The sequence below is a fragment of the Cricetulus griseus genome (assembly GCF_003668045.3).
Source record: "Cricetulus griseus strain 17A/GY chromosome 1 unlocalized genomic scaffold, alternate assembly CriGri-PICRH-1.0 chr1_1, whole genome shotgun sequence".
NCBI classification, from domain to species: Eukaryota; Metazoa; Chordata; class Mammalia; order Rodentia; family Cricetidae; genus Cricetulus; species Cricetulus griseus.
In genome coordinates this window covers 162,321,808-162,349,525 of record NW_023276807.1, presented here as the reverse complement: position 1 = coordinate 162,349,525, position 27,718 = coordinate 162,321,808, and the positions used below count along the sequence as shown (strand labels likewise).

Below are 27,718 nucleotides of genomic sequence, written 5' to 3'. Positions count from 1 at the left end.
CCCAGTGTAAATTGCCCCCTGGGACTCGAGAATCTCACCAGCACTTTGTGTTTCAAGTCTTCCCTGAGTTCACAGAAACACCCAATCTTCCTCTATATCCCAAACACAGTTTACAATCTGCTGAATGAGGACTTCCTTTGTTCTGGTGGAAAGCCCTCTCAGACGGTGTTTAGGAGCTAGACGTGAGGTACACGGACAACATGAAGAGACAGAAGTGAGCATGTAGAACAGGGTAGAAAGGCTGGAACTTTCCAGAAAGGCATGTTGTCACTTCACTCAGGCACTGTTTTTAATCTGTGGAATGACATCTTTGAGTGGGACAGGGACCGCTGAGTCCAACGCAGGTACTCAGAGACAGATTCAGACCCCCACAATGCCCAGCGAGGCTGCTGCTCCTCCCATAGTGGGTGGCTGCTGGTTTCTAAGTATCCAGATGTCATTGAGAAGGACAAGAAGTTCAATGTCACTGATCTGCTTGCTGAGCCTATGGTTCAGTTCCAGAGAAAGTGAGTGAGTGAATTATTAAAGGGGCCAGCGGAGAAGACAGAGTGATACAGTAATACACCTCTCATAGTCACCCACAGCCACAACCTTATTCCCAGAATTTGTCTGCTTACTAAGTCCTGTCCATGGGCACATTTGTTGGAAATTTCAAGTTTCACATGCAGTGAGTTTCCATTAAGCCTGGTGTCATTTCCTTGCATGACTGAGTTCATAAATTTTGTTTCCCTTCTCTTCTGCCTGAACTTCCCTGAGGTGGAGGCAATGGGGTCTACCCTTAAATAGTGACACACTCAGCCCCAACATGGCTGATTCTCTCCAGGTGTCTTGCTCAGCTCTCTTGCAGCCCTCTTTCTGCCCATGGACATGTGGTACCGGTAGGTTTCTGTGTACAGACAATGAGACCCTATATTAAGGTGCCTCGGAATGCCCATGAGTCAGCCAATTGCGTTTAGTTGACCACCATTTGCAAGGTGAAACCACTTTCATAAGCACACGAAGAAAGGTTGCCTGCTAATAGGGTCAGCAAGAGGAAAGCAGCTGTGAGAGCCAAAGTTATGTTTTAAATTTTAATTACTATGCTTAGAGAACCATAAAACAAAAATGCCTCTGACCTGCCAGCCTCTTTCCCAAGGACAGATAATTCCTGAGATGCTGGGGGCTGTTGTTCATAAACAAGCCACATGTTTTTATTTCCCTAAACAAGTTTGTTTGTCACAATTGCACTGAATGTGCTTGATCACAGGAAGGTGGGAGGTACATCAGGATATATGCTTACTCTGATTGGATGAAGGCAGGAAGTAAGTAGCCTTGTGGGTTTGCCTTTAGGAGCATTTGGCCAACATAGCTCATGACCCTTTTCTGGAAATCCCAGAATGGAATTGGCCAGTGTCCATCATTCTGGCCAGTATCTAACTAAAGCTTGCTTCAAATTTGGCTCAGAATTGTGGTGGTGGTCTTATTTTGCCTGGTGGGATCAAAACGCCCTTCACCTTTTAGCCAAAAAAACCTGCTATGTACAGTGTTCATATTAATCAGGGTCTGCAACATTGGCCACTTCAAAAGCATTTATAAACAGGCTTGTCACTCCTAAAGCAATACATTTATGTGTGAAGAGGACAACTTTGGGGCCATGCCATGCTCAGGGCATTACAATAACACAGACAGTCAGTGATTACTTGCGACCAGCTCAGCCAGGCTGCAGTCAACTGGGACCTATCAGTCAAGCTGACACTGGGAACAGACATGGTGCCTTTGTCCTTGTAAGAAAGGAAGTGTGGCATAGAATGTACTCAGGAGCAGAGGCCCTGATCTGGGGCCATGCTCCCACTTGCCAGAGTACAAATTAGCCACTCTGTCTCCATGTTATCATAAATGGGATAACAGTAATACTTATTCCTCACAGCTTTATGAGGTAGAAGTTTTAGAAATAGTTGGTGTATAGTCAGATCCCCGCCCCTCCACCCTTGCCCTGAACATCAGCCCTGGTGTCATTCCACCAGCAGCTGCTGGCCTGAATGCAGAACTGTGCTTTCCTCTCTGCTTCTGTGGCTTTACTGTAAGGTCTTTGTTCCTTCAGGCAAACACACCCAATGCCATGAGCCAAAAGTGTTAGAGCAGAAAAAATAACAGTGTTCTCAATTAGCAAGGAAGTGATTTCCTGATTTTGAGTTTTCACCATGAAAATAAAATAGTAAAGTAAAGCTGCTGGATATGCAGCTTTCTGGGTCATCTCTACTCAGCATGCATGAGGCTACAGGTTCAATCCTGAGACTGCAAAACTGCTGAGAGAAAAAAGGGAAGAGGGAGGAGAGAGGAGAGAGGCGGGAGACAGAGTTGAGGAGAGAGAGAGAAAGGAAGAGAGAGAGAGAGAGAGAGAGAGAGAGAGAGAGAGAGAGAGAGAGAGAGAGAGATCATTACAGAAAAGCACAGGGAAACAGAATCACCTACAGCCTTCACATCAACACAGTCACTGTTAACGCTCTGCTGTTTCTACGCTCAGGCATATATTTGATATATCTGGTGTGATGGCGGTCATGCTGCATATGTGATTTTATGTCTTGCCTTTAACTTCAGATTATATTATAGACACCATTGTCAAAGCCTGCAGGCAAATCCTTAAGTCGAGTGTGTCATAGTTTATTTAACCAACGCTGTGCTGTGGTTAGATATGTATGTCACTTCCAATTCTACAATATAAATGATGTCACTTTACAATTAATAATGCTTTGGGACAATCAACCCTTGAACTGATGTCAAGAGCCCGAGTGAGAAGACAGGGGCTCTTCTGTTTTATTAATGAGAACTGAGCTGATACAATAATAGTGTGGGTTTCTTAGACCATAAAAATGGGAGACCACCCTAGTCTTTTCCTTTAAAAAAAATGCTGCAGTCTGATTCATTCTGTGTGTTCTGTCAGGACACATGTTCCAGTGTATTTCTAAATGCAGACTGAAGAACAAAGACTGTTTTAGCAAGTTCCTGAATAATTATCTGGGAATGTCTCTTTCACCACCAGGCTGGTGACCACCAAAGGGGTCCCAGCTATCAGAAACCACTGGCTTGTATCATCTTTCCTCTAGACTCCTTGAGTTTCTGCTGGGAACCAGTATTTCGGGGATGACCCTAAAGTTTAGCCTCTGTCTTCCCAGAGGGCGGGGAGCTACAGATAGTGAGAGAAATGCTGCAACACAGAGCAAACTCTGGGGGGAAGCACTGAGGATCGGTTCCTAACCATCACTGCAAGGGCTAATTGGAGTGGGGCTAATTGAAGGCCTCATGGGAGGAACTGGTCTGTGAGGCAAGACCTGGACAATGAGGAAGTAGTAAAGGGAAGGCTATGTAAGCCAGAAAGGTTTTTAAGATGTCACAAGCACCATCATGGAATATTTACACACACACACACACACACACACACACACACACACACACACACACACACAGAAGTGAGTTGCATGTAAGGTTGAGATAGGTCTATCAGTTAAGAAGTGTGTTTTTTTCCAGACTTTTTCTTTTGGGCCACCAACCAGCTCCCAACTCATGACATGGAGACTTGCTATTAGTTATGAATGCTCGGCCTAGCTTAGGCTCTTTTCTGGCTAGAGTTTTTAACTTAAATTAACCTGCTTCTCTTTATCTACCTTTTGCCTCAGAGCTTTTTACCTTTTCTTTCTGTATGTCCTACTTTTGCTGCTGCTTCTGTGTCTGACTGGCTGGCTGGCCACTGCCTGCCTGGCTGGCCCTGGGCATGTCCCTCTCTTTCTCCCCTGTTCTCTTTGTTCTTTTTCTCATTCTCCTATTTATTCTCTCTGCCTGCCAACCCCGCCTATCCCTCTACTGCCTAGCTATTGGCTGTTCAACTTTTTATTAGACCAATCAAATGCCTTAGGCAGGCAAAGTGCAACAGCAACACATCTTTACACAATTAAACAAACGCAGCACAAACAACTGTAACACATCCTTACACGTTAAACACAACCTTTACACAATTACTAAAATGCAATACATGTTTACATAGTTAAATATTCCACAACAGTGTTTGCCTTAAACATGATGGGAGATTATTTCCATACAATTAGAAGCATTCTGTCAGCTGTAATCAAGGTGCTTTGGACTTGACGTAAGAAAGTCATGAAGGGACAGGGGTAGGGGAGGTTTACTGATTGAGTCTAGAAACCAGTGTCCAAGTGGGCAAGAAGAGGAACAATAGCAGCTCATTAGAAAACTAGGTCTTCACTGGGCAGTGGTGGCGCATGCCTTTAATCCCAGCACTTGGGAGGCAGAGGAAGGCAAATCTCAGTGAGTTTCAGGACAGCCAGGACTAACATAGAGAAACCCTGTCTTGAAAAAGAAAAAAGAAAGAAAGAAAGAAAACTGGGTCCTCTTCCTTCAACTCAACAGTATTTGCTATGTGACATCCACTCTCTCTGATTTCATGGTCCACTATTGTTCCCTAAGCTCCAACCAGAAGTTGTTTGTTGGAGACCAACACCTCTAAACTGTTTTCTTAGGAGACATACACATTCTGTCCACTTTATTCTTGTTGACTGTATCTGCCCTCAACGAAAAGGGAAACATTCTTTTGGCTGATATATTGTGCCCTTGAATAAAACCCTGATTTTGTTCCTAAAGAAGAAAAGGGAGCAGATGTGAGGCACACCCTCAACAAGAGCTACCCAACTGCACTCCTTTAAGTAGAGCAGTGGCTACATGTTGCCCAGTCACGTAACACTGTAAAGCAACCTGAATGTCATCTCAGCCTTGAGGTAGCAGAGGGAGGATTAAACCAGCACACTGTTCCTCTTGCTGCTGGCTTCTCCCTCCATTCCCAGTTAGGGGGAGAAATTCCTTCAGAGTTCATAATCAGACACCAACATGTACATCTCTGAAGTAATCGGGGAGGATGCCAATCCACACACATGGAAACATGGCCCTTGCCTCGTTGCCCTGGTGATGAGATAATTAAGAAAATGAATGGGATGATGCTGAGCAGAAAATCACTTCTGTTCTTATGCCTCAGGAAGAGAAGAGGATGTCTGATATTGCCATTCCAGGGGGAAAGGCAGTCAAGAGATTCATCCTGAGACATCATTTAGCTCCTGTGGTCCAGTAGCTTCCTAACTTAGGGTTACTTTCCAATGGCACACTCTTATTTTCTTTGTAAAGACTATTTTTAAAAAGACGTTTAGGTGCTCAGGAGATGACTCGGTGTGTAAATGTGTTTACTTTACAAGCATGAAGACCTGAATCCAAATCTCCAGCACCCATGTAAAACACCAGGCATGGCTACATGCCTGTAATCCGGCATAGGGGCATAGACAGATGGCTCCTGGGAGCTTTTGCTGACTACCTAGCCAAAATGATGAGCTTCCAACTTGTGACAGACTGTCTCAGGCATCAAGACAGAGCAGTAGAAGAAAAGGAGCAAAGGACTCAACGTCTTGCTCTGGCCTCCGCATGGAGTGCATGGGTGGTTGTCTGCACCCTCAACTCTCTCTCTCTCTCTCTCTCTCTCTCTCTCTCTCTCTCTCTCCCTTCCTCCCTCCTTCCCTCTCTCTCCCTCCCTCTCCCTCCCTCCCTTTCTCTCTCACACACTCTCTCCCTTTTTCCCTTCTTCCCTCCCTCCCTTTCCCTCCCTCCCTCTCTCCTCTCTCTCTCTCTCTCTCTCTCTCTCTCTCTCTCTCACACACACACACACACACACACACACACACGCACACACACACACACACACATAGTCCATACACCCCTACCCCACACATGAATAGCATCCCTGTTATCAGTGTGCTTCAACAGTACACTTGTCCTGACTGATGAATGAATACTTGCTATCACTCTCAAAAGCCACAACTCATATGAGGCTTCAGTCTTGGTGTTGTAATCTATGGGTTTGGTCATACCTGTTCAGAATCATACAGAGTATTTCACTGCTCTGTATGCTTTCCCTGCATCGTCACACCCCCACAGAGCCTGACACTATGCATCTCATGTCTCCATAGTTCAGGCTTTGCCAGAATGTTGAACAGCTGGGCTCCTATGGGATGCAGCTCTTTCAGGTGGCCTTCCTTGGGGGAGCAATATGCAGTTATAGGTTTCCTCCACATCTTTTCATCACTAACTTAACACATCTTAGCACTAAATAATGACCCACATACTGGTTTGGATGTGCCTGAGTTTACTTAGCCAGTCACTAAAGGACATCTTGGTGGTAATTATTAATAAAAATTACTGTAAACACTCACATGCAATGTGTGTGTGTGTGTGTGTGTGTGTGTGTGTGTGTGTGTGTGTGTACATACATAAGTTCTAGACACATTTGAGTAAATGCCAAGTAACACTATAGCTGAGTTACATGATAAGACAATATTTAATTCTAGAAAAAAATAGTTGAGCTGTCTTCCAAATTGTCTGTATCATTTTGTTCTACTGGCAGTGAGTGAGAGTGCTACATCCTTGCCAGCATTCAATATTGCCACTGTTCTGGATATAGCCACTCTAACTAATGTGTAGTAGTATTTCACCATCACTTTATTTTGGCTTTACCTGGTGGCTTATGTCTTATTACCTCTTCTATGTGCTAATTTTAGACCAGTGTTTCTTTTTCTAATATATATATATGGGTCTCTTGTCTGTGCATCTCATGCATGCAGTGCCTGTGGAAGCCAGAAGAGGGCATCTGATCCTCTAGAACTGGAGTTACAGATAGATGGTTGAGCTGCCATGTGGGTGCAAGGAACTGAACCCAGGTTCTCTGAGAGAGCTCCAAGTACTCTGAACCTCTGAGCCATCACTTCAGTCTGCTGCTTATTGTCTTATTATTAAGTTTGAAGAGTTCTTTGTATATTTTGAAAAACAGTTCTTTGTAAGTCTTTTGTGACTATTTCCCCCAGTGTCTTTGTTAGAGGAGAAAGAATAGTGACGGTTTATTGATTCTCTCTCAGATCATATTTGGTGTTATAACTGAAAATAATCCATCAAACCCAACATTTAGGTTTGCTCTTTTGCAATTTTCAAATGGTTTTACAGTGTGGTGTTTTACCTTTATGTCTGTGGCTAAATGCAGATTTTTGAGTATGAATATGTCTAGCTGTTGTAGGACTCTTTGTTGAGAAGATGGCAGGCATGTTCTATTTTTTTGAGCTTATTCTTCTGTTATACTCGGTTGGATATTTTAGTGTGTCTATTTTTGGGCTACATTCTGTTCCATTAATCTGTTAGTCTGTTTCCCCAGTACTATACTATCTTGATTACTGTAGATATACAGTACATCTGTAAGCCAGATGGTTTTAATCCTTTGCTTTGTTCTTCTCCTTCAGTATTGTGTTGGCTATTCCGTCCTTTGTTTGTTTGTTCATGTATAGGCTATGGAATCACTTTGTATTTATTAAAGATGTTACTGGGCCTTCAGTTGGAATTACAGTGACTGCATCAAACAGGATGAAGTGGTATCTTGATAATACCACATATCCATAAGTATGGGACATCATCATTTATCTAATGATTTGATTTCTTTAGTTTCCCTCATATGGTGTGTATGTGTGTGTATGCACAAAACATATTTTATAAAATTTATAGTCAGAGGTTTTATTTCTAGGAGTGCTAATGCTTCAGTAGCACTGTGTTTTTAACTTAAAATCCCACTTTGTTTATTGTTGGTGAAAGGTTCAGGCATTCTACCGGGCCATATAATAAACTTATAATCTTATGTCTGTCTCAATATTTCTCTTTTCTTCTTTTTAAACAAAAGAATAACAGTTGGTATATAGAAAACTGATTGAATTTTGTACACGAACCCTGTAGTGAGTGACAGCCTTGCTGTAATGTCTTCTTGTAAGTTCTGGTAGGGCTGTTGCCATTATTATTCTCTTACATTCTATACAAAGATAATTGTGCCATTTATGAACAAAGAAGTCAATCTCAACCAGTGAACATTTCTTTATCTTGTCTTATTTCATTAGTTAGGACTTCCAGTATGACATTGAAAGTGCATGCTGAAAAGGGACACCCCTGCCTTGCTTCTGGTCTTAGCAGGAACTTCTCCTTTTTAGGACATTGACCAAATAGAGTAGGCTTCTCTGTGGTCCCAGTTTACTGGGTGTTTAGCTTTATCTCCCCCTGCCACTTTTTTTTTCCAAGACAGGGTTTCCCTGTGTAGTATTGGCTGTCCTGTAACTCAGTCTGTAAATCAGGTTGGCCTCGACTCATAGAGATCTGCCTGCCTCTGCCTTCTAAGTGCTGGGATTAAATGCATGCACCACTACTACCTGGCTTATGTTTATTTTTTTTAATGTTTCTTTTTTCTTTTTTCTTTTTTCATTTTTATTTATTTATTATGTATACAGTCTTGTGCCTGCATGCCAGCAGACCTCATTCAAGGTGGTTGTGAGCCACCATGTGGCTGCTGGGAATTGAACTCAGGACCTCTGGAAGAACAGTCAGTGCTCTTAACCGCTGAGCCATCATCTCTCCAGCCCCAACTGAAAGGACTTTTTTTTTTTCTTTTTTTTTTTTTTGAGACAGGGTTTCTCTGTGTAGCTTTGGAGCCTATCCTGGCACTCACTCTGGAGACCAGGCTGGCCTCAAACTCATAGAGATCTGCCTGCCTCTGCCTCCCGAGTGCTGGGATTAAAGGAGTGTGCCACCACCACCCGGCTTGTGTTTGTTTCTTAATAAGATCATGTAATTGTCTTTATTTGCCCATTTCTGGTTTATGCTGTTTATTTTCCAATATGGAATCAGGCTTGTGTGTTTAAAATGAATCCCACTTGGTCAGAGTATATAGCATTTTTAGACAATGGTGTACTTAATTTATATTTTGTTGAGGCTTATTTGTTGAGATATTTTCCTGTCTTTTTGTAATATTTTTTAATGACTTTGGTATCATGGTGATGTTAAGATGTGTTACATTTGTTTAACACTGTGGAACACTTGTTTTAATGATGCAAAGATGTGTTGCATTCTTTTATGTGCATTTGTTTAACTCTGTGAAGCTGTGTTACCTTTGCCTGTCTAAAACACCTGATTGGTCTAATAAAGAGCTTAATGACCAATAGCAAGGCAGGAGAGAGGATAGGTAGGGCTGGCAGGCAGATAGGAGGACAAATCTGGGAAGAAAAGATCTAGGAGTGAGAGAAGGAAGAATGAGAGAGGACATCAGGGGCCAGCCACCCAGTCACACAGCAAGACAGAGTAAGAAGTAAAGAAAGGTATATAGAATAGAGAAAGATAAAAGCCCAGAGGCAAAAGGTAGACAGGATAAGTTAAGAAAAGCTGGCTAGAAAGAAGCCAAGCTAAGACTGGGCATTCATAAGTAAAAATAAGACTCTCTGTGTATGTGTTGGGTGAGTAAAAAGAGTAAAGAGTTAAAAAAAAAAAAAACAACTACATGGTGATAAATCTCACAGAATAAGTTTGGAAGTATTCCCTCCATTTGCATCTACTGAAAGATATTGGCATAAATAAAGATTTAGTATAATTTGGCAGAAGCCTTTAATGAACCTGTCTTGGCCTGGTCATTTTTATTTTGGAAAATTATTGGCAGTTCTACCTTTTTAAGTAGATGCAATTCTACTCAGCATGCCTGTTTCTACTTCTGGGAGTTTTGAGAGATTGCACCTTTTGTGATCTTTTTAATGCCCATGGAATCTTTAGTGTTGGCGCCTCTTATAGTAATCATTTCTGATGGCAATGATGCATTTGTTCACTTTTGGGCGTCCAAGAGGCTAACGATTTTATTGATCTTTGTTCAAAGAGCAAGCTTTGGATTATGTTAATAATCTCTATTGATTTCTAGTTTGCAATTTCATTTGGTGTTAAGGGTTGGTCTCTATTTTATTGCTTTTAAAGACTCATTTTTATGTTTTTAGGAATCTGTAGAAGCGAGAGGTGTTGAATGCCACTGAAACTGGAGTTCCAGTTGTGAAACCACCTCCTGTGGGTACTGGGAGCCTCGATAGTAAGCTCTCTTAACTGCTGAGCTATGTCTCTAGCACCTCTGTGTGTGTGTGTGTGTGTGTGTGTGTGTGTGTGTGTGTGTGTGTGTCTGTCTGTCTGTCTGTCTGTCTGTCTGTCTGTCTGTCTGTTTGCTCTTGAGACAGGGCCTTGCTGTATAGCCCAGGTGGGATAGAACTTAGGATACTACTGCCTCAGCTTCCAGAATGCTGGGATTGCAGGCATATATCACTGCGTCTGGTCTCCTTTTATGATTTGAATATTTCATGACTACTGTGTCTTTCTTTGAATAGCTGTCAGTTACACTTAAAAAAAACCATTTTAGTGGTTTCCCTAAAGTTTATAATGTATAATCCGAGTTCACTCTGAAATGATTCTGTATTGCTTCACATCTAGTGTTCCTTATTCAATGAAGAAATTTGAATTCCTCCCCCTCATCCCTTATGTCTCTGCTCTACTCATTTAGCTTATCCATAAGCATACAGATCAGGTCCCTCTCTATAAATACACATTTATGTATCTACATATGTAGATGAGGATACACAAGTAGACACACTTCTGCTCTTATTACTTTGAACATCCTGTTAGACCAATAAAGGATAAGAAATTACCTTTGATTTTTCAGCCACTTAACCCTTCTTTGGTGCTTTTGCCTTCTTTTTGCACATTGTGTTTCTGAGCTGTGTGATTATCTTTTTCTGACTCCTTTTCTTGTTTTATGAAAAGCAGACACAGGACATCGGTTTTCCATGCCTGAAGGTGTTTTCTATATACTTTCACTTTTCAGGGATAGTTTTATTTAACGTTTTCTCCTTTTAAAACCTTAATTCTTCTCGATTGCTCCATGGCGTTTTAATCTTTGCTCCTTTATAAAGGTGTTTTTATTCTTCCCTTCCAGATTATTTCAGTACTTTTTCTCTGTATCTTGATTTCTTTTGTCATCTAACATGTAGGGTTATTTATTTCTGTATGCCCCCACCCTGTTTATCCTGCTTTGTATTCTCTGAGCTTCCTGGAAATTCTGTCATTGCTTCAACTATCTCTCCTGCGTCTCTCTTCTCTTCTCTTGTTCTCATACCCCCAACAGCTTATTATGGCTTGTACAGTTGTTTTATGGCTCTTGAAGACTTGTTCCCCAGCTGTGTCTACAAATACTAAAAGCTCATCAAAGATCTTCATTTCCGTTTTTTGTGCCCCCCCCCCCCAGGGCTGTGATCATGATTTCTGTCTTTCTGTGTACGCTCGCTGTGTGTTCTTAATTGATGACTCTTTCATGTGGCAGAGCACCTAGCATTTAACGTAGTTGCTTTCCATTCTTTGGTGGTAACTCCAACACCTGTGCTGTGGCTCCTTCTGACACTCCTCTTCACACTGTTTTTGTCTTCAGAATGCCTTGCACTTTTTCTTTTGCTCTGCAGACACAATGTACTGAGTAGAGGTTTTTAGGCCTGACTTTTGGAAGTGTAGAAATGAGGAGTCAGGGAAGGGGAGCCCTCTGTCATTCGTGCACCTATGCCCTTAGATTGTGAATGTCACCGGTGTTTCTTATTTTTTTTTTTTTTTTTTTAGGTCTTCTTTAAAAACAAGACTGATAGAACATCCTAGAGTTGGGTGTTCCTTCCTCACATGTGGAAGGCTATATCTAGCTTCAGCTGGGTATTTTCCTGTACCCAGGCCAATTTAGGCTCTGAGAAAGCAGCAGTATGTCCTGTTAGGCAGTTTCACTCCAGGTAGACATTGTTAAAGAACAGAATGAGCTGGTCTATTTAAAAATGGCTCCCTCCAGAGACTGAATTCAGCAAGTACAGGGCCAACATGGTTCTGTACCTGGTCCTCTGCCCTTATAACATAGCTTTCAGCTTAGTATTTTATGGGGCTCATGAGTGTGTGGGTGAGCAGGTCTCTGATTCTTGTGCCTTCTCTTGGGGCTCTATTCCTTCTGTTGGTTTGCCTTGTCCAACTTGGATGCTATGGTTTTTGTTTTATGTTTGGTTGTTTTGTCTTAGAAGCCTGTCCTTTTCTAATGAGACAGAAAGATAGTAGATCTAGAGGGGAGGGGAGGTAGGGTGGGGTGAGGTTAGGAGGAGTAGAGGGAGGGGGAACCATAATTAGGATATATTGTATGAGAAAAGAATCTATTTTCAAGAAAAGGAACAAAAGAAAAATGCCCCCCCTTTCCTTCCTCTACATATAAATATGAGGGATTGTTTTTTTGTCAAGTTCTATTGCAGAAACCTATTCAAACTCCTGGGGTTAAAAATCACAAAAGCATCAGGGCCAATTGTGACTAGGTCACCTGGGAGTGTCAACTCCCACATATGTGTCCATCTAGCTTACAGAAACTCATCAGTTAAGTTCAGCTCTTCCTGCATCAGCACCAGTCCTGGTTGGGGCTTCTGCTCCATGTGTTTTAACTTCTGCATCTTCCAGTGTGTTCCACGGCAGGGGCAGCAGTTTAACCTGTGACCTTATTTATTTCACTGGTCTAAGAATTGTTGGATTTTTAGCTTGTTGAGCTTTTTACTTTAAAACTCCACATTTGCTTACACTGTGAGTATATCCCTATGCTGTTGAACATGGTATATTCAGGGTGAAGGAGTCTGACCATCTGGTATACCCAGGGCAGAGCAGTCAGACCATATGCACCAACCCATCCTTGCTTCCCTACCTGACCAGCATTGTCTTCCACTTTGGAAAGATGAATCATTTAGAGATTCATAACCATCCTGTATCCCTATCCCATGTCTCACTGTTCCTTTCTTTTGAAAGGGGGTAGAAGGGCTAAAACATTCTTCACTACTGTTATTCAGCTCTTGCTTTTTTGAAGTAGTTTTTCTGTTTTTGTTTTTGTTATTTTGGTTTTTGCTGTGGCCAAACAGCTGAATCATCTGGGTGCTGAACAGAGATGACTTGGTACCCAGGTGACAGCCTCAATACAAAAGTTTCCTTCTTAGTGGCTCAAAATTCAGGCAGAAGTCAGTGAGGCTGGCAAACAATTCAAAAGCTTGTTTTGACTTTAACAAATTTCCCAGTCAAAATGTCAATTGCTTCTTTCTGTGTGTAAGGGTAATTTCCCTACTGGAGCACTGGGAGCCTTGTGTGTGTGTGTGTGTGTGTGTGTGTGTACACGAATACACATTCGTGTACACCAACTGGGTTAGTATTCACTTTTCTTTCCCCATGTTGTCTATCTCTGTGTACAAGAAATTCCCCTGGGAGAATGAGAAAGTGCTTTCCACACAGCATGGGAGTCAGGAAGTACAGGCATTGGCGTCTGTGGATGCTTTCCCTCCTTCACTGTTGGCAACAGTAAGGGCATCTTCATGCATCTTGACTCACATAAGTAGCCAATGACAGCCTCAATTGTTAACTATGTACTCACATTTGTTCTTTACACAAATTGTTTCTTATCCTTTCAGTAATTTTGTCATGTAGATGATGGTACTTGGATTCTGGACCTGAATTATAAATATCCTAGCTCTCCATTGCTTTGATTAACCAAAAGAATAAGTGATTGTTTTCACTAAGCTGTTCTCTTTCCAATAAATACTTTCCAGACTAAAGAGGAATTACTATCCTAATGTAGCCTGGATATTTTCTTAGAATGCACAATCCTCCAAGCCTTTAGGCAAAGGCTTTATTTATGCTTATTTCTTCTCTAAGACGTTAGATAAGGGTGGGCAAAGTGGCTCCATCGGTAAAGAAGCTTTCTGTTAAGCCTGGGTTAATCCCAGGCACCTGCTTGGTGGGAGACAGAACTGACTCTGGAAAGCTAAATACTGGTCACCATAAAAAGAAGAACAAAAAGAGATCAGGGTCAATTCATTTATTCTTGAGAGTGCCTCTTCAGGCCATTATTGTGTGGATGAGTGGCAGGGATTACAGAATGAACCAACTAACCAGAGGCTGAACTGCACTTAGATGTTGCTGTCTCTCTCCTTAATGTGGGTGCTCCACAAGCTTCAGTGGTTGACTTCTGTCCCCAGGTATGGACCCAGGATGCCAGAGCAGTTTTCTAAATTCTCAGCTTCCAGCTGTCCAAGCTCAGGCTGCACCTGAGTCTACCTCCCTTTGCTTTTGCTGGCCCCAGCTGCCCCTCTACTTGTCTCCCCATTGGCTTATCATAAGAGTGTGGGTTTCCTTGCTATCCTGTCTGGGATCAGCCTTAGTCACAGAGCTTTGGTTTGAACCTTGGGATCATGGTTTTCAGCCTACCTGTCTCCTTCCCAGTAGTCAAAGACCTGTTCTTTGTAGCAGTAGAGAATTCTGGGCAAAGAGCATATCCTGGCTCTTCCTTAAGGATCTAAAACTTTTTTTTCTTCTATGCCTTCTTCAACAGCAGTGGTTTGTTGCCTTTCTAGGCATAGATTTCCCTTCCCCCTTCTCCAAATCTGTTTTCTTTTTATTGCTTATCTAAATCAATATTCTTTTGTCTTATCCCAGGGGCCAGGTTTTCTGCTTCCTTTGGGTAGCATATGACTTTTGCCTTGCAAGAGACAGCTCTGGGGGAGAGAGCAGGACATTCTGCTGGCCTCCTAGCACAGTTGACTGACTGCCCCTGCAGGTCTATTCAGCAAAGGGCAGGTCTGGTCTTGTACACTGTTCCCAGCTTTTTCTCCCATGATCCCGACATGGGAATTAATAGGAAGGAGCTTGGCTTAGTACACACTCCACTTCTGCTGGAAAAAAGGCAGGATGGACACAGAATCTGGTCGACTGGGCTACATGACATGCCATCTCAAGCAACCTGAACTCTACATGCAGTAATAGTTACTGTAGTGCTGGCTTGCTCCACACTTTCCAAAGAAACCAGCTGATACACAGCCGGGAAGTTGTTTAAACAGAAGGCGCCAGAAGCCACAGTGCACTGAGATGAACTAGGTTACTACAAAGCAGTTTGTCTCACAACTTCTTAGTTTTTCCAAGAAATGACTTACGAGGCTAACGTCCTTCGAAACAGCTAGTTTTTGAAAATACTAAATTACTCTGGCTTCCCTTTTAAAATGGAAAGGGTATGATTCATGGGTATTTGTGGAGTTCAAGTACATTTCTCTCTTACTGATGCAATGGCTGGAAGCCACACATTGTGGAGACCTGTTGTCGGTTGACAGTTAAAGTATTGTCTTCACAATGAGTCTGTTGATAGTGTTCCAATACCACAAATTAATATTTAGACTAGCCCCCTGTGGGCTGTCAAGACAGAGCTCCAGAGAGTATTCCCTTTCTCTGACACAATATTTTCTAGTTCCTTGGTGCCATCATATTCTCTTAATATCCCATCAAACGTGTTAAGGGAGGATTAGGTTGAGCTATATGAGGTTTTCTTTGGCACAATTTACACAGGAACATTGAAGAAGCTGATCCCTGTCTGAGAAAGCCTGGGCAGAACTGTCAGCCATTTTCTTTTTCCTTTATTCATACAAAAATGTCCCCATACAAGGAGGAACCCTCAACCAAGAGGCCGTGTTATGACTTGCTTTGTTGAGGGGCATCAGTAATACGTATTCTCAGAGTACACCATTTAGCTCTCACATGGTCACTAAAGCCAATCTTAGAAGTAGGCCTGATGCCATATGCCCCTTCCAGGTCCCTAAAGGTATTCTGAAGTGCAAACCCATAGAGAGACCAGGTGAGACCATGAATTAAAGTGACCAGGGAAATCAAAACACCAAGCCGATTTTCTTTTTCTTTCTATCTTTTGTTTTTGCTTTTGTTTTTGTTTTTGTTTTTCGAGACAGGGTTTCTCTATGTAGCTTTGCAGACTAAGCTGGCCTCCAACTCACAGAGATTCTCCTGCCTCTGCCTTCTGAGTACTGGGATTAAAGGCGTGCACCACCACTGCTCAGCCACGCTGATTTTTAAATGGTATGAAAAATAGGCAGAATTATCATCTGGATTGGTCTTGGGATATTATTCATTTAATCAGTCTACACAGGGAGGCAGTTGCAGAAGTGTAAGATATGGTACCAGAAGGGAAATGTCCGTGTGTCCATTCTCTGTTGGAGAATCTGTTACCACAGCGATAAACAACTTTGGTGATAATAGCCCCCCTCCAAAATAGATGGATAAGTTACTTACTATGGGTGAACTTATTGAGCATGGAATATCTGTGTTTTTAACTGCATATGCTATGTTATAGCAAAGCTATTCCACATATGAAGAGTTTAGGTTCTAAAACGTTATTTGTCTGGCTCTCTATTTAAGACCAAATCTTACAACATAGCCCAAGATAGACTTGAACTCATGATCCTTCTGTCTCAGTCTGCCCAGTTCTAAGATTAAATGCTTACAGTCCTTTAGCTGCAATTTAGCTGCAACCTTAGCACTGCCACCTGCAGCTTCCATTTCTCTTTTCCTCCCTAACTCTTCCTCTTTTTAAAAAGGTTTATTTGTTTATATGTTTATGTAGGGACTTGGACGCATGAGTGTGCCAGTAGAGGGCAGAGGCATCAAATCCCTCTGGATGTGGAGTTGCAGGTGGTTGTGAGACATCCAGCGTGGGTCCTGGGAACCAAACTTGTTTCCTTTGCAAGAGCAGTACATGTTCCTAACTGCTGAGCGATCCCCCAGCCCCTAGATTCCATTTCTTAAAAATCACCCCCAGATGACTAAGATCCATTTAAGCCGCTGTTATCCATTTCCATAGCTACAAGCATCAGTGGTCCCAAGAAAGCTTTATATCTAGGAGCACACTTCTCTTCTTTACTTTCTGCTGCATGCCTCCCTCACTGTGGACCTCTGCTGTCTACAGCATCCTTGTTACTAGAGCCCAAAGCCTGAGCCCTGACAGCCCTAACCAGCTAACCTTGGCTGCTGGCCTTCTGTATGCCATTTAAAAAGGCAAGCAATAACGGAAAGCAGAAAAGGGAGATTTACTCAATGTGACCACAATGGGAAGAACAAACCATGACATCCAGTGACAGTCTCCCCAGCAGGGATATTAGCATGACATTTTGTGTTAAATAGAGGACAAGAAGAACGATGGCTAAATAGCCCTGGTCATGGTATGACCCTCACCAAAACTGATTCACTCTGTCTCGGAACCTGGCTCCTGGTGTGTCCTATAGGTTGTCAGCCCTTTGTGAACTCTCTTTCAGAGAGACAAGTTCTTCCCCAGGTGTGCACCAGATTTCAAATCTTTCTCTTTCCCAGCATGAGACTCATGAGAAAACTCCAAATCCTTGAGAAATTGCCAATTATTGTCTCTATAATCTGGTAGCTGAAGGAAGAGGCACGGTGTCTCTTTGAATGCCTTCACTCCTGCAGGGACGGCTACACCATCACTGACACCCAACCGTTCACTGTTCATGTGCTCTGGGGGCATGGATGTGCAACACTCAGCCCCTGGAACCACCCTTGACCTTCACTGGATGTGCCATCCACAGGCTCTGTCTTAGGTTCCCTCCTGAACTCCTGGCCTTCTCCAGCACTAAAAAGGTTAGACCAAGATCATTCTTTGCTGCTAACATTTAGCTGTGACCTCAGCAAGTTGCCCTTTTCACTTTTCCATTCTCCACTCTTTCCTTCTAAAGCATCATTCACTCTTTGGTCTTCATTTTTCCCCTGTTGTGCCACAGGCCCCTTGTAATATTTAGCACTGTCCCCTGACTTACAAATTTGAAAAAAAATTCTCTCTCATTTGTTTCCATCCCAGGCATGTGCCTCTTCTTTAGCAGTGTTTTAACAGTATCCACTGCTTTTATACGCTACAAACTGACAATGCACTGATGTTCATAAAATATCTCAGACTGAGTGCAAATCCTGCTCTCATATTCCTGAGTAACCAGCGGTGTGTTAACGCCATCTGCCAGTGAGGATTGTGGGTCTCCTAAACTCTGTTTTGTTCATACCTGTGACCATCCTTAGTGGAAAATTTATAAGCAGAGGTGTTCCTGTATTAAGAGGGATGGGAGACACAAAAGGAGAAATGAGACGGTCTTTGTGATCTTATGCCAAGACTGGTAAGTAAAGACATAAAATGCAGACTGGCCAGAAACACCACCACCACCCAGTCTACACACGAAAGTTACTGGAAACCTTAGAAGAGCCTCACATTGGGTGCCATATAATAAGAGGGAAGTTGAAGCTCCCTCTTTGGGTTCTTAGTCTCTTTAATAAGTAATTTTAAAACATAGCCTCAAGAACCAGACTTTGAGAGAAAAAGCACAAGGGAGGGCAAGCTATGGCTGTTGGCAGCTGCTGGAGGGAGGGAGATGGAGGAGAGGAAGAGACAAAGATGTGACTTTTGACTCAGGCTGGTGTGTTCAACAGTGGGTGTCAGAAACCATCAGCATGACCTAGGAGCAGGCAGGCTTAGCTGCATGGTGGCAGCTCTCTGAGCGAGAGCCTGGACAGAGGGCAGGGTTCCTAGGAAGGAAAAGTACACTATCTCATTAAGTGGATAATTATTCCTCCCATCTCTTTAACGTGGCTCTTGGTAATCCAGCCTTTTAAAGGGGGTTGTCTTTGGCCATGTGGTCAACATGCCCAGCTGGATTAACTCTTAATGGAGGACACAGCAATATATAATGTTCTAATTTTTGGAGCAGTTCAGGATGTCCTATCTTCATCCAAGACCAGAGGTAGATTCCATTAGGGAAGGTCCATCCTGGAAGGTCTTTAAGATGTCTTTCACATTTATCCCTTAATGGGGGGAGCACCCTAACATCACTTAGGAGATGGGCTGAAATTGCAGAATAGATAAAATCCATTTCCATCATGGAAATCCAGAGAGCCAGCTCCAGAGTGTCCACCAGGGGGAGTTCATGTCTAGACTGGAGTCTCAAAGATACCCTCAGAGAGAGCTTCTAGGTCAGTGGTTCTCAATCTGTGGGTTGTGACTCCCTGCCCCTTCCCATTGCATTCCAGATAGATATTTACATTATGATTCATAACCGTGGCAAACTACAGTTATGAAGTAGCAACAAAAATAATGTTATGGTTGGGAGTCACCACAACATGAGGAACTGTATTAAAGCATGGCAGCGTTAGGAAGGTTTAGAACAACCGCTCTAGGCAGTTCACTTAGGAGGAGAGAGAACAAGGAACTAAGAGTCAGAGCCCTTCTATGGCATTCAGCAAGGACTTTCCTAGAACCATGGCTTTTGGAGACCTTGCCTTAAGCTGCCTTCTGTTCTCATCAAAAGTGACACTCTTAGATAATTTCATCAGAAGCCGAGGCACTCCCCACTGCCCAGGACCAAGGTGGATGGAAGTCTTTGCAGAAGTTTTGTGGAGATGACATTCCCTCTGTCTGTGTTTCTCTCCAGGAACCGAGTCCATCCTGAGTCAGCTTTTTTCTGTGTGTGCATGTGAGGGCTGTGGAGGGAACCCAGGGCCTTACTTGTGCAAGTATTCCACCACTGAGCTACAATGCACAGGCCCATCAATAGTATCTACTCTGTCTGTGCTTGAAGTCCTCTGGTGTGGGTCTTACATGTTCCTTACTAGGTTTGTTTCCAAACAACATAAAATCATTGTCATTGTCAATGGGGATCATTGAATTTTTTCACATACACTAAACAGATATCCAGACATCTGACCTTGCCTCCCTAAACAGCATCAGTTAAACACAGAACTATCAAGTGGCATAGGCAATTTGCAGAGTGCCAGGGGAGCCATAGCCTGCAGAGGCGCTCATCTGGGTGTTTGCCCAGTGTAATGTCTCCAGAAGGAGGAAGGCTCCCAGTAGAGGTCCACTGTCTGATAGCTGATGCAACCCGGCCTTGAGATTGAAAAGTCACCCTCCTCCCTCTCCTTGACTTAAAAACATGTTGCCATGGGGGTCATAAAATTTTAAAAATTAAAAGGAGCATGGGCCATGATCATCTTGCTAGATGCTGAAAAGGCCTTTGACAAAATCCAACATCCCTTCATGATAAAGGGCTTGGAGAGACCAGGAAGAACAGGAACATACCTAAACATGATAAAAGCAATATACAGCAAGTCAATAGCCAACATCAAACTAAATGGAGAGAAACTCAATGTTCTTCTAAAATCGGGAACAAGACAAGGTTGTCCACTCTCTCCATATCTCTTTAATATTGTACTTGAAGCTCTAGCTAGAACAATAAGACAACAAAAGGAGATCAAGGGGATACAAATTGGAAAGTTGCAGGTGATATGATGGTTTACATAAGTGACCCGAAAAACTCTACCAGGGAACTATTACAGCTGATAAACACCATCAGCAAAGTGGCAGGATACAAGATTAGTCAGTAGCCCCACTATATATAGATGATAAATGTGCTGAGAAAGAAGTCAGAGAATCATCACCCTTTACAATAGCAACCAACAACATAAAATATCTTGGGGTAACACTAACCAAAAATGAGAAAGACCTGTATAGTAAGAACTTTGGATCTTTAAAGAAAAAAATTAAAGAATATACCAGAAAATGGAAAGATCTCCCATGCTCTTGTAGGATCAACATAATAAAAATGGCAATCTTGCCAAAAACAATCTACAGATTCAATGCAATCCCCATCAAAATCCCAACACAATTCTTCACAGACCTTGAAAGAACAGTGCTCTACTTCATATGGAAAAACAAAAAACCCAGGATAACCAAAACAACCCTGTACAATAAAGGAACTTTCAGAGGCATCACCATCCCTGACTTCAAGCTCTATTATAGAGCCATAGTCCTGAAAACAGCTTGGTATTGGCACAAAAATAGACCGGTTGACCAATGGAATTGAATTGAAAACCCTGATATGAACCCACACACCTATGAACACCTGATTTTTGACAAAGAACGTAAAGTTATACAATGGAAAAAAGAAAGCATCTTCAACAAATGGTGTTGGCATCATGTAGAATTCCATCATACTGGATTCCAACATGTAGAAGATTGCAGATAGATCCATATCTATCCCCATGCACAAAACTTAAATCCCAATGGATCAAAGACCTCAACATAAATTCAGCCACTCTGAACCTCCTAGAAGAGAAGGTAGGTGGTACCCTGGAACAAATTGGTACAGGAGACCGCTTTCTGAACATAACACCAGTAGCATAGACACTGAGATTGACAATTAATAAATGGGACCTCCTGAAACTGAGAAGCTTCTGTAAGGCATAGGACACAGTCATCAAGACAAAACACCAGCCCACAGAATGGGAAAAGATATTCACCAACCCCACATCTGACAGAGGGCTGATCACCAAAATACACAATGAACTCAAGAAGCTAGTCACCAAAACACCAAACAATGCAATTAAAAAGTGGAGTGCAGAACTAAATAGAGAATTCTCAACAGAGGAATCTAAAATGTCTGAAAGACACTTGAGAAAATGCTCAACAGCCTTAGCCATCAGGGAAATGCAGCTCAAAACCACTCTGAGATACCATCTTACTTCTATCAGAATGGCTAAAATTAATAACACCAAATGACAGTCTATGCTGGAGAGGATGCAGAGAAAGGGGAACACTCCTCCATTGCTGGTGGGAGTGCAAACTTGTACAATCACTTTGGAAATCAGTATGGCGATTTCTCAGGAAAATGGGAATCAGCCTACCTCAAAATCCAGCAATTCCTCTTTTGGGCATATACCCAAAGAATGCACATTCATACAATAAGGACATATGTTCAACTATGTTCATAGCAGCATTATTTGTAACAGGCAGAACATGGAAGCAACCTAGATGCACCTCAACTGAAGAATGGATAGAGAAAATTTGGTACATTTATACAATGGAGTACTACTCAGCAGAAAGAAAAAAAATGGAATCTTGAAATTTGCAGGCAAATGGATGGAACTAGAAGAAACCATCCTGAGTGAGGTAACCCAGTCACAAAAAGACAAACATGGTATGTACTCACTCATATATGAATTTTAGACATAGAACAAAGGATTACCAGTCTACAATCCACACTGCCAGAGGAGCTAGGAAACAAGGAGGACCCCAAGAGAAGATTGCATAGTCCCTCAAAGAAGGGGAGGGCAACAAGAATCCCTGAACAAAGTGGGAGCATGGGGCATGGGTGGAGAGGAAGGAGATGGGAAGGGAAGAAGGGGAGGGGGGAGGAAAACAAGAGGACTGAGACAGGGGAGGAATAGAGGAGAGCAAGAAAGGAGATGCCTTGATAGAGGGAGACAGTACAGGTATGGAGAGTGGTCTGGCACAGGGGAAATGTTAGGGGATCCACAGGGATGACCCTAACTAGGAATCCAAGCAGTGGTGGAGAAAATGCCATTGATGCCCTTCTCCTATAATGAAATTGGTGTCTACCTTGGTTACCATTCCTAGAGCCTTCATCCAGTAGCTGTTCGAAGCAGAAACAGGCACCCACAGCTAAGCACTGAACCATAGTAGTGGAATTCAGTTGCGGAGAGGGAAGAGGGATGAGCAAAGGAGCCAAGACGGGGCTGGAGAGACCTGTAGAAACAGTGGACCTGACCTAGTGAGAGCATGGAGACCTAGTCATAAAGCTGGGGAAACAGCATTGGACGGAACCAAGCCCTCTGAATGTGGGTGCCAACTAGGAGGCCAAGACAGTCAATGGGACCTCTAACAGTGGAGCCAGTCTTTAACCGTAGAGTACAAATGGACTTTGGGAGCCCATTGCCTATTGAGGGATACTGTTGCAGCCCAGATATAGCAAGGAGGGCCTGGGCCCTCTCCCAAATGATTTGGCAGACTTTGAAGGTCCCTGGTGGAGGGCCTCACTGTCCCTGGGGAGGAGTTGGGGGATGGGTTGGGGAGTTGGTGGGGAACATGGGAGGACGAGGGAATGGGGGGATGGATATGTAAATATGAGTGGTAATTAAAGAATTTAAATTTAAAAAAGGAGCATGGGCATTCTCCTTCTTAGGGAAAGAATGCCTCACTGCAGAGTGTTCTAGGAGTTGAATCCTTAGTCAAAATTCTACATTTACCAAGATCAGAAAGGAGCCCAGAGAATGAAAGAGAATGAAAGCAGGTGGTGGTTGATGAGCTGTGTCAGAGGTTTCCTTGGAACGGGCACTGAGTGCACTTCTCTTTATACTGCCCACTTCCTGTCAGACAAGTGAGACACACTGATAAGCAGCCAGTGCTGAGATAATGCAATTTGCCAGAGCATGCTTCTACTCAACGGAAGCACAGAGCCTGCTGCCACCCAGCTCTCTCTTCAACTGCTTTTAGCTGCCTTCCATGTTAAAAAGATCAGAAGTGGTACCATCAAGAGATTGGAAGAAACTGTGTGTGTGTGTGTGTCTTTCTTGGTGGACAGAACTTGAAAGCTTGTTTATTTCATCTAAAAAATGCACAATAGACCTTTTTTGTTTTCTTTTCTTTTTGAGGTCATAATTTGATTACAACATTTCTCCCTTCATGTCCCCCCTCCCCCATATACCCTCCCTACTCTCCTTCAAATTCATGGTCTCTCTCTCTCTCTTTCTCTGGGTGTCTCTGTGTTTGTCTGTCTCTCTCTTGCTCTCTCACTAATTGCTATTGCATGCATATAGGCATGACATATAGACTTTAAAGTTCTGCTCATTTAAGAACTTGTAGTTTGTGATGTTGAAACATTCACCTATGTGAGCAGTTGGTTTATATCCTATGACTGTGGCTAACTTTAGGGTAAGTGCAGAATACTGAGTTTTCAGAATCCCAGGTGGTAATGAGAGGATTTTTGGACACTAAAGGCCAAATATTTCTGGAGAGAAATAGAAATTAGAAAACCCTCTAACATGGGTGCTCCAGCACAGGGGGAGTCTTAAAATTGTAAAGACTCTATTTAGTAGGCACTTTCTCCCTCTTAGCCCTTCAGGCCTTCATACCAGTAGAGAGGGCAATGGGGAGGATAATAAGATTCAAACCACTCATGTGTATATAAAGTGGAGCCACGCTGTGTTTGAAGCAGGGCTGACTCACTTGAAGTCTCAGACTTTACTAAATTGCCACCAGCATGTTTGTGTCCCCACTTCCTCTATCCCTGTGTATGACTATGACAGTGCCTTGTGTATAAATAAGCAGGATTCCCCTCAGCAGGTCACCTAGAAGAGCTTGCTCTCAAAAAATAGAAGCTTCCCCTTAGTGGGATCTAAGGTCTCATGTCACAGTGGTAAGCTCGGGCTTGTTGCTCCTGTGGCACTGTAATACTAACAACTGGGTGTTGACTGCATAGAAACACTAGACTGTTCTTTGTGCCTGCACCATGCCCGGTTTTGCACAAGGCAGGCTCTGGGGCTTCGAATTGTGTTAGAGCTGACAGAATTGGAGCCTACATGCTGCTGCCGTGGGTCCGGAGCACATTTTCTTCCTGCTGAGCCATGCTTTGGCAATAAAGGGAACCCCATCTCTCTTCTTTCTGTTCCTCCACTTTGCCCTATTGTTGACTTACTTTGCTTTTAGGTTTTATATTTCATTGCAGTTCTGAGTATTTCAGAATAAGAAGTTATGAATTGTTCCCTGTTTGAAACTTGTCAGTAGCTGCCCCTTGGGAAAGGTTACAATCATTACATCCATGATGTGACTACAATCACTTTATCTTTAGGTCCCTCTAGCCCATTCTTCACGCTCAATCATTAAGTTCCTGTTGCTCTTCATGCCTTTTTATGACACCAAAGCCTTGCTCATACCAATTCTTGGGCAGGGAGCTGAGACCCTGCTCCCTGGTGTCATCCTGTGACTAATGGCGGCAGCAGCACCTGGGTTTCTGGTGGAAGTGAAGCATCCCCAGCCCCGGCCAGATTCGGTGACCTAGATGTATCATGATTTGAGAAGCTCTGGCTTAGGATAACCTGGCCACACTTCCCCGTAGCTCATTCTTATTCTTCAAAACTCACCTCCAGGAAGCTGAGGCCAAAGCCTCCCAATGTGGTTCAATTGTCCATGGTAGAGCAGGGCTTTCAGGGGAGTTTCTTCTTCAGCTGTATACCTATCCGAGGCAGAGTTTCTTCACAGACTACAGCAAAAACAGTCATTGCAGCACACCAGCTCCAGAAACAGATGTGAGAAGCCAGCTGTGCCTGACACTCAGAAGATCCATGTTCAGATGTGGTGGTGCACACCTGTGATATGGTGGTGCACACCTGAGCTCTCAGCACTTAGAAGAGGGAGGCAGGAGAACCAAGAGTTCAAGCTCAGCTTTGGCTGCCTAGTGAGTTTGAGGCTAGCCTGGGCAACAGATAACCCTGCCTCAAATAAACAAGCATCATCATCATCAACAACAAAGGCAAACCTCAAAAGCGAATATATATAAAAAATACAGTGTCACTCTCACAGAGAATTTCTTTTGAACCTTAAAAAAGTATAATTTTCTTTCATAAAATAAATATTGCCCTAATAGGTGGTTGATTTAATATGCATATGTCTTATATTATTAATATCTATATTTAATATTTAACATATATCATTAAATACATAATTTTATATTAATATATTACTATTTAATATTTAATGGATTACTGAAAAATTTTGGGTTTGAATTTCCTACAAATGCTGTAGTCCACACAAACAAAAGCACTTTGGAGTCCTCAGTACTTTTAACATGTAAAAGAGTCTTGGGATGAAAAGTTTGAGATCCGCCGGGCAGTGGTGGCGCACGCCTTTAATCCCAGCACTCGGGAGGCAGAGGCAGGCGGATTGCTGTGAGTTTGAGACCAGCCTGGTCTACAAGAGCTAGTTCCAGGACAGCCTCCAAAGCCACAGAGAAACCCTGTCTCGAAAAACCAAAAAAAAAAAAAAAGAAGAAGAAGAAGAAGAAGAAGAAGAAGAAGAAGAAGAAGAAGAAGAAGAAGAAGAAAAGAAAAACAAGAAAAAAGAAAAGTTTGAGATCCATTTTCCTGGGATTAGTTAAGTGTCTCTCCTCAGCAGGCCTACAGTGTGACAGGAGTATAGTTCTTTTATGATTATCACTTTATGATATATATCATATAAGAACAGATAAATGATACATATAAACATATAAAAATCTCACTGTGGGCCACAGCTGTGTCCTGTTCATCTTATTGCTTGTTGAACTTATGAAGTCCCCAGCATATCTAGAACACTATGAAGAGTGTGTTTACAATCCAGTCTACAGAAAGCAATAGTCCAGACTGACTTGAACCTGTAGCCCTCCTGCCTCAATCTCCTAAGTGCTAGGATTACAGGTGTGTGCCATTATTCCTGCTCATAATCATTTATTTTTGTAAGATTATGTGACTGAGCATTCCAAATGTCAAGACCTTGGGGTCTTGGCATAGTCACAACGAATTCCACCAAGAACATGCTACATCATAACACAGAGCAGATCTAGTAGTGAGGGCTTCTGCAATCTGGAAGAGCAGCACAACCTGAACACAGGAATGTAGCCCATGTGACATGTATGAAGGTTATGCCTTTTATACATTGAACAAAGTGGCCATGTTAGATCGGCCTGTTGACCTTTGCCCCGGATGAGAACAATGATCCAGCCACCTAATCAGTTCAGCTGGAGCAGCTTACTGATCCTGAAGGCAGCTCAAATGACTGTTTTGGCTCTTTCCCCTTGGATCCTGGCTGGCTGCTTATCATTGATAGAGGTGGCAGAGTTGGTTAGCATTTGTCCCTACAGCACGACAGCTTCACATATGTAGGGTGGAATAGTGAAGGGAACACACACACACACACACACACACACACACACACACACACACACACACAATTGTCTAGTGTCACTATAATTATTTCTCCATTTTTTACTGCCAAAGAAATTGGGGATGACAACCTCATTCTTAAAAGGATCACACTTCCAATTGAATTAAATTTCTTCAGTAAATCCTAAAACAAAGAAAATCACAGTTAAATAACAATACCATCACCAAATAAAACAGTAGTTATGCTACAAACGCATTCCCTTGAGTATCTAATCTCTGACAACGTGCTAAGAGCTATAGCTTTTGCCCCCCAGAAAAATGGAAACCCACAGATGAATTGCATTCAATTTCACGGGTCTCAGATTAAGAAAAGCTGTTATGTCTTCTCCTGCAGTGATCAGTTTATCTCAGGAAGGGAGGGTAAAAAATAGGATGAGGTTCTAAGGGTGGCAGCACCTGGAAATGCAGCCACTTTGTTTAAAAAATTACTTTGCAAATGATTTTTGCTTGTTTCGGTAATCCTGTGCTACATGCCATTAGCAGTTGGGCTACTGTTCATATGATTTACTGAGAACAACTAACAACTAATAAGAAAGAGAGGAGAGACACAAACAGAGAAAGAAGCAGCAGACAGGAAAAGCCGGAATGATCTTTGAGGACAAGCGACCTGACAAACGCTTCCCCACCCTCAGTTCTTCCTGCTGCAATTTAACCAGGCAGATCAAGCCAAAAGGAGAGAGAGAACACAATGGTGCTATTTCCCCACTGCTTGGCAAAGTTCTGAAAGATGTTTTGGGGGAGCTGTGATTTGTCATCTTCCCTTCCTCTGCTGGAGAGGACATGCAGTCAGAAGACCAAGACTGTCTAGAGATCCGATGAACAGGGTTCCTTCTATGGGGATTTTAACTTTGCATAAGTGATGTCAAGACTTACTAAGGTCAAGGCTGGGTCCAAAGCTTTCAGGGGATACTTTGAAAACAGTCATCATTCGTGCTTTTACTAAAAGACATCACACATGAAAGACAAAGCCATTTTCAACGTAAACAGTTGAAGGGTCAAAGCTTTTCTGCCAGACTCCATGGATGAGCTTCCATCTTAGCTGTGCAGTTACCCCCCAGTGCCACTCTGCTCCGCCCCAGCTCCACTCCACCCCCGCCCCACCCCAGCTCCTCCCCAACCCAGCCTCGCCCCCAGCTCCACCCAGTCCCAGCCCCGCCCA

The 27,718-nt window shown here is 42.8% G+C and overlaps 1 protein-coding gene across 1 annotated transcript in view; it reads left to right on the top strand.

Annotated features, from left to right (window-relative positions):
- Positions 1 to 261: 261 nt before the first annotated feature.
- Positions 262 to 27,718, top strand: part of Scd5 (stearoyl-CoA desaturase 5) — a 38,588-nt gene continuing 11,131 nt past the window's right edge. Inside the window, 2 exon segments of the mRNA XM_027387682.1 lie at positions 262 to 510; positions 16,049 to 16,083. Coding sequence (XP_027243483.1) covers positions 262 to 510; positions 16,049 to 16,083 — 284 coding nt within the window.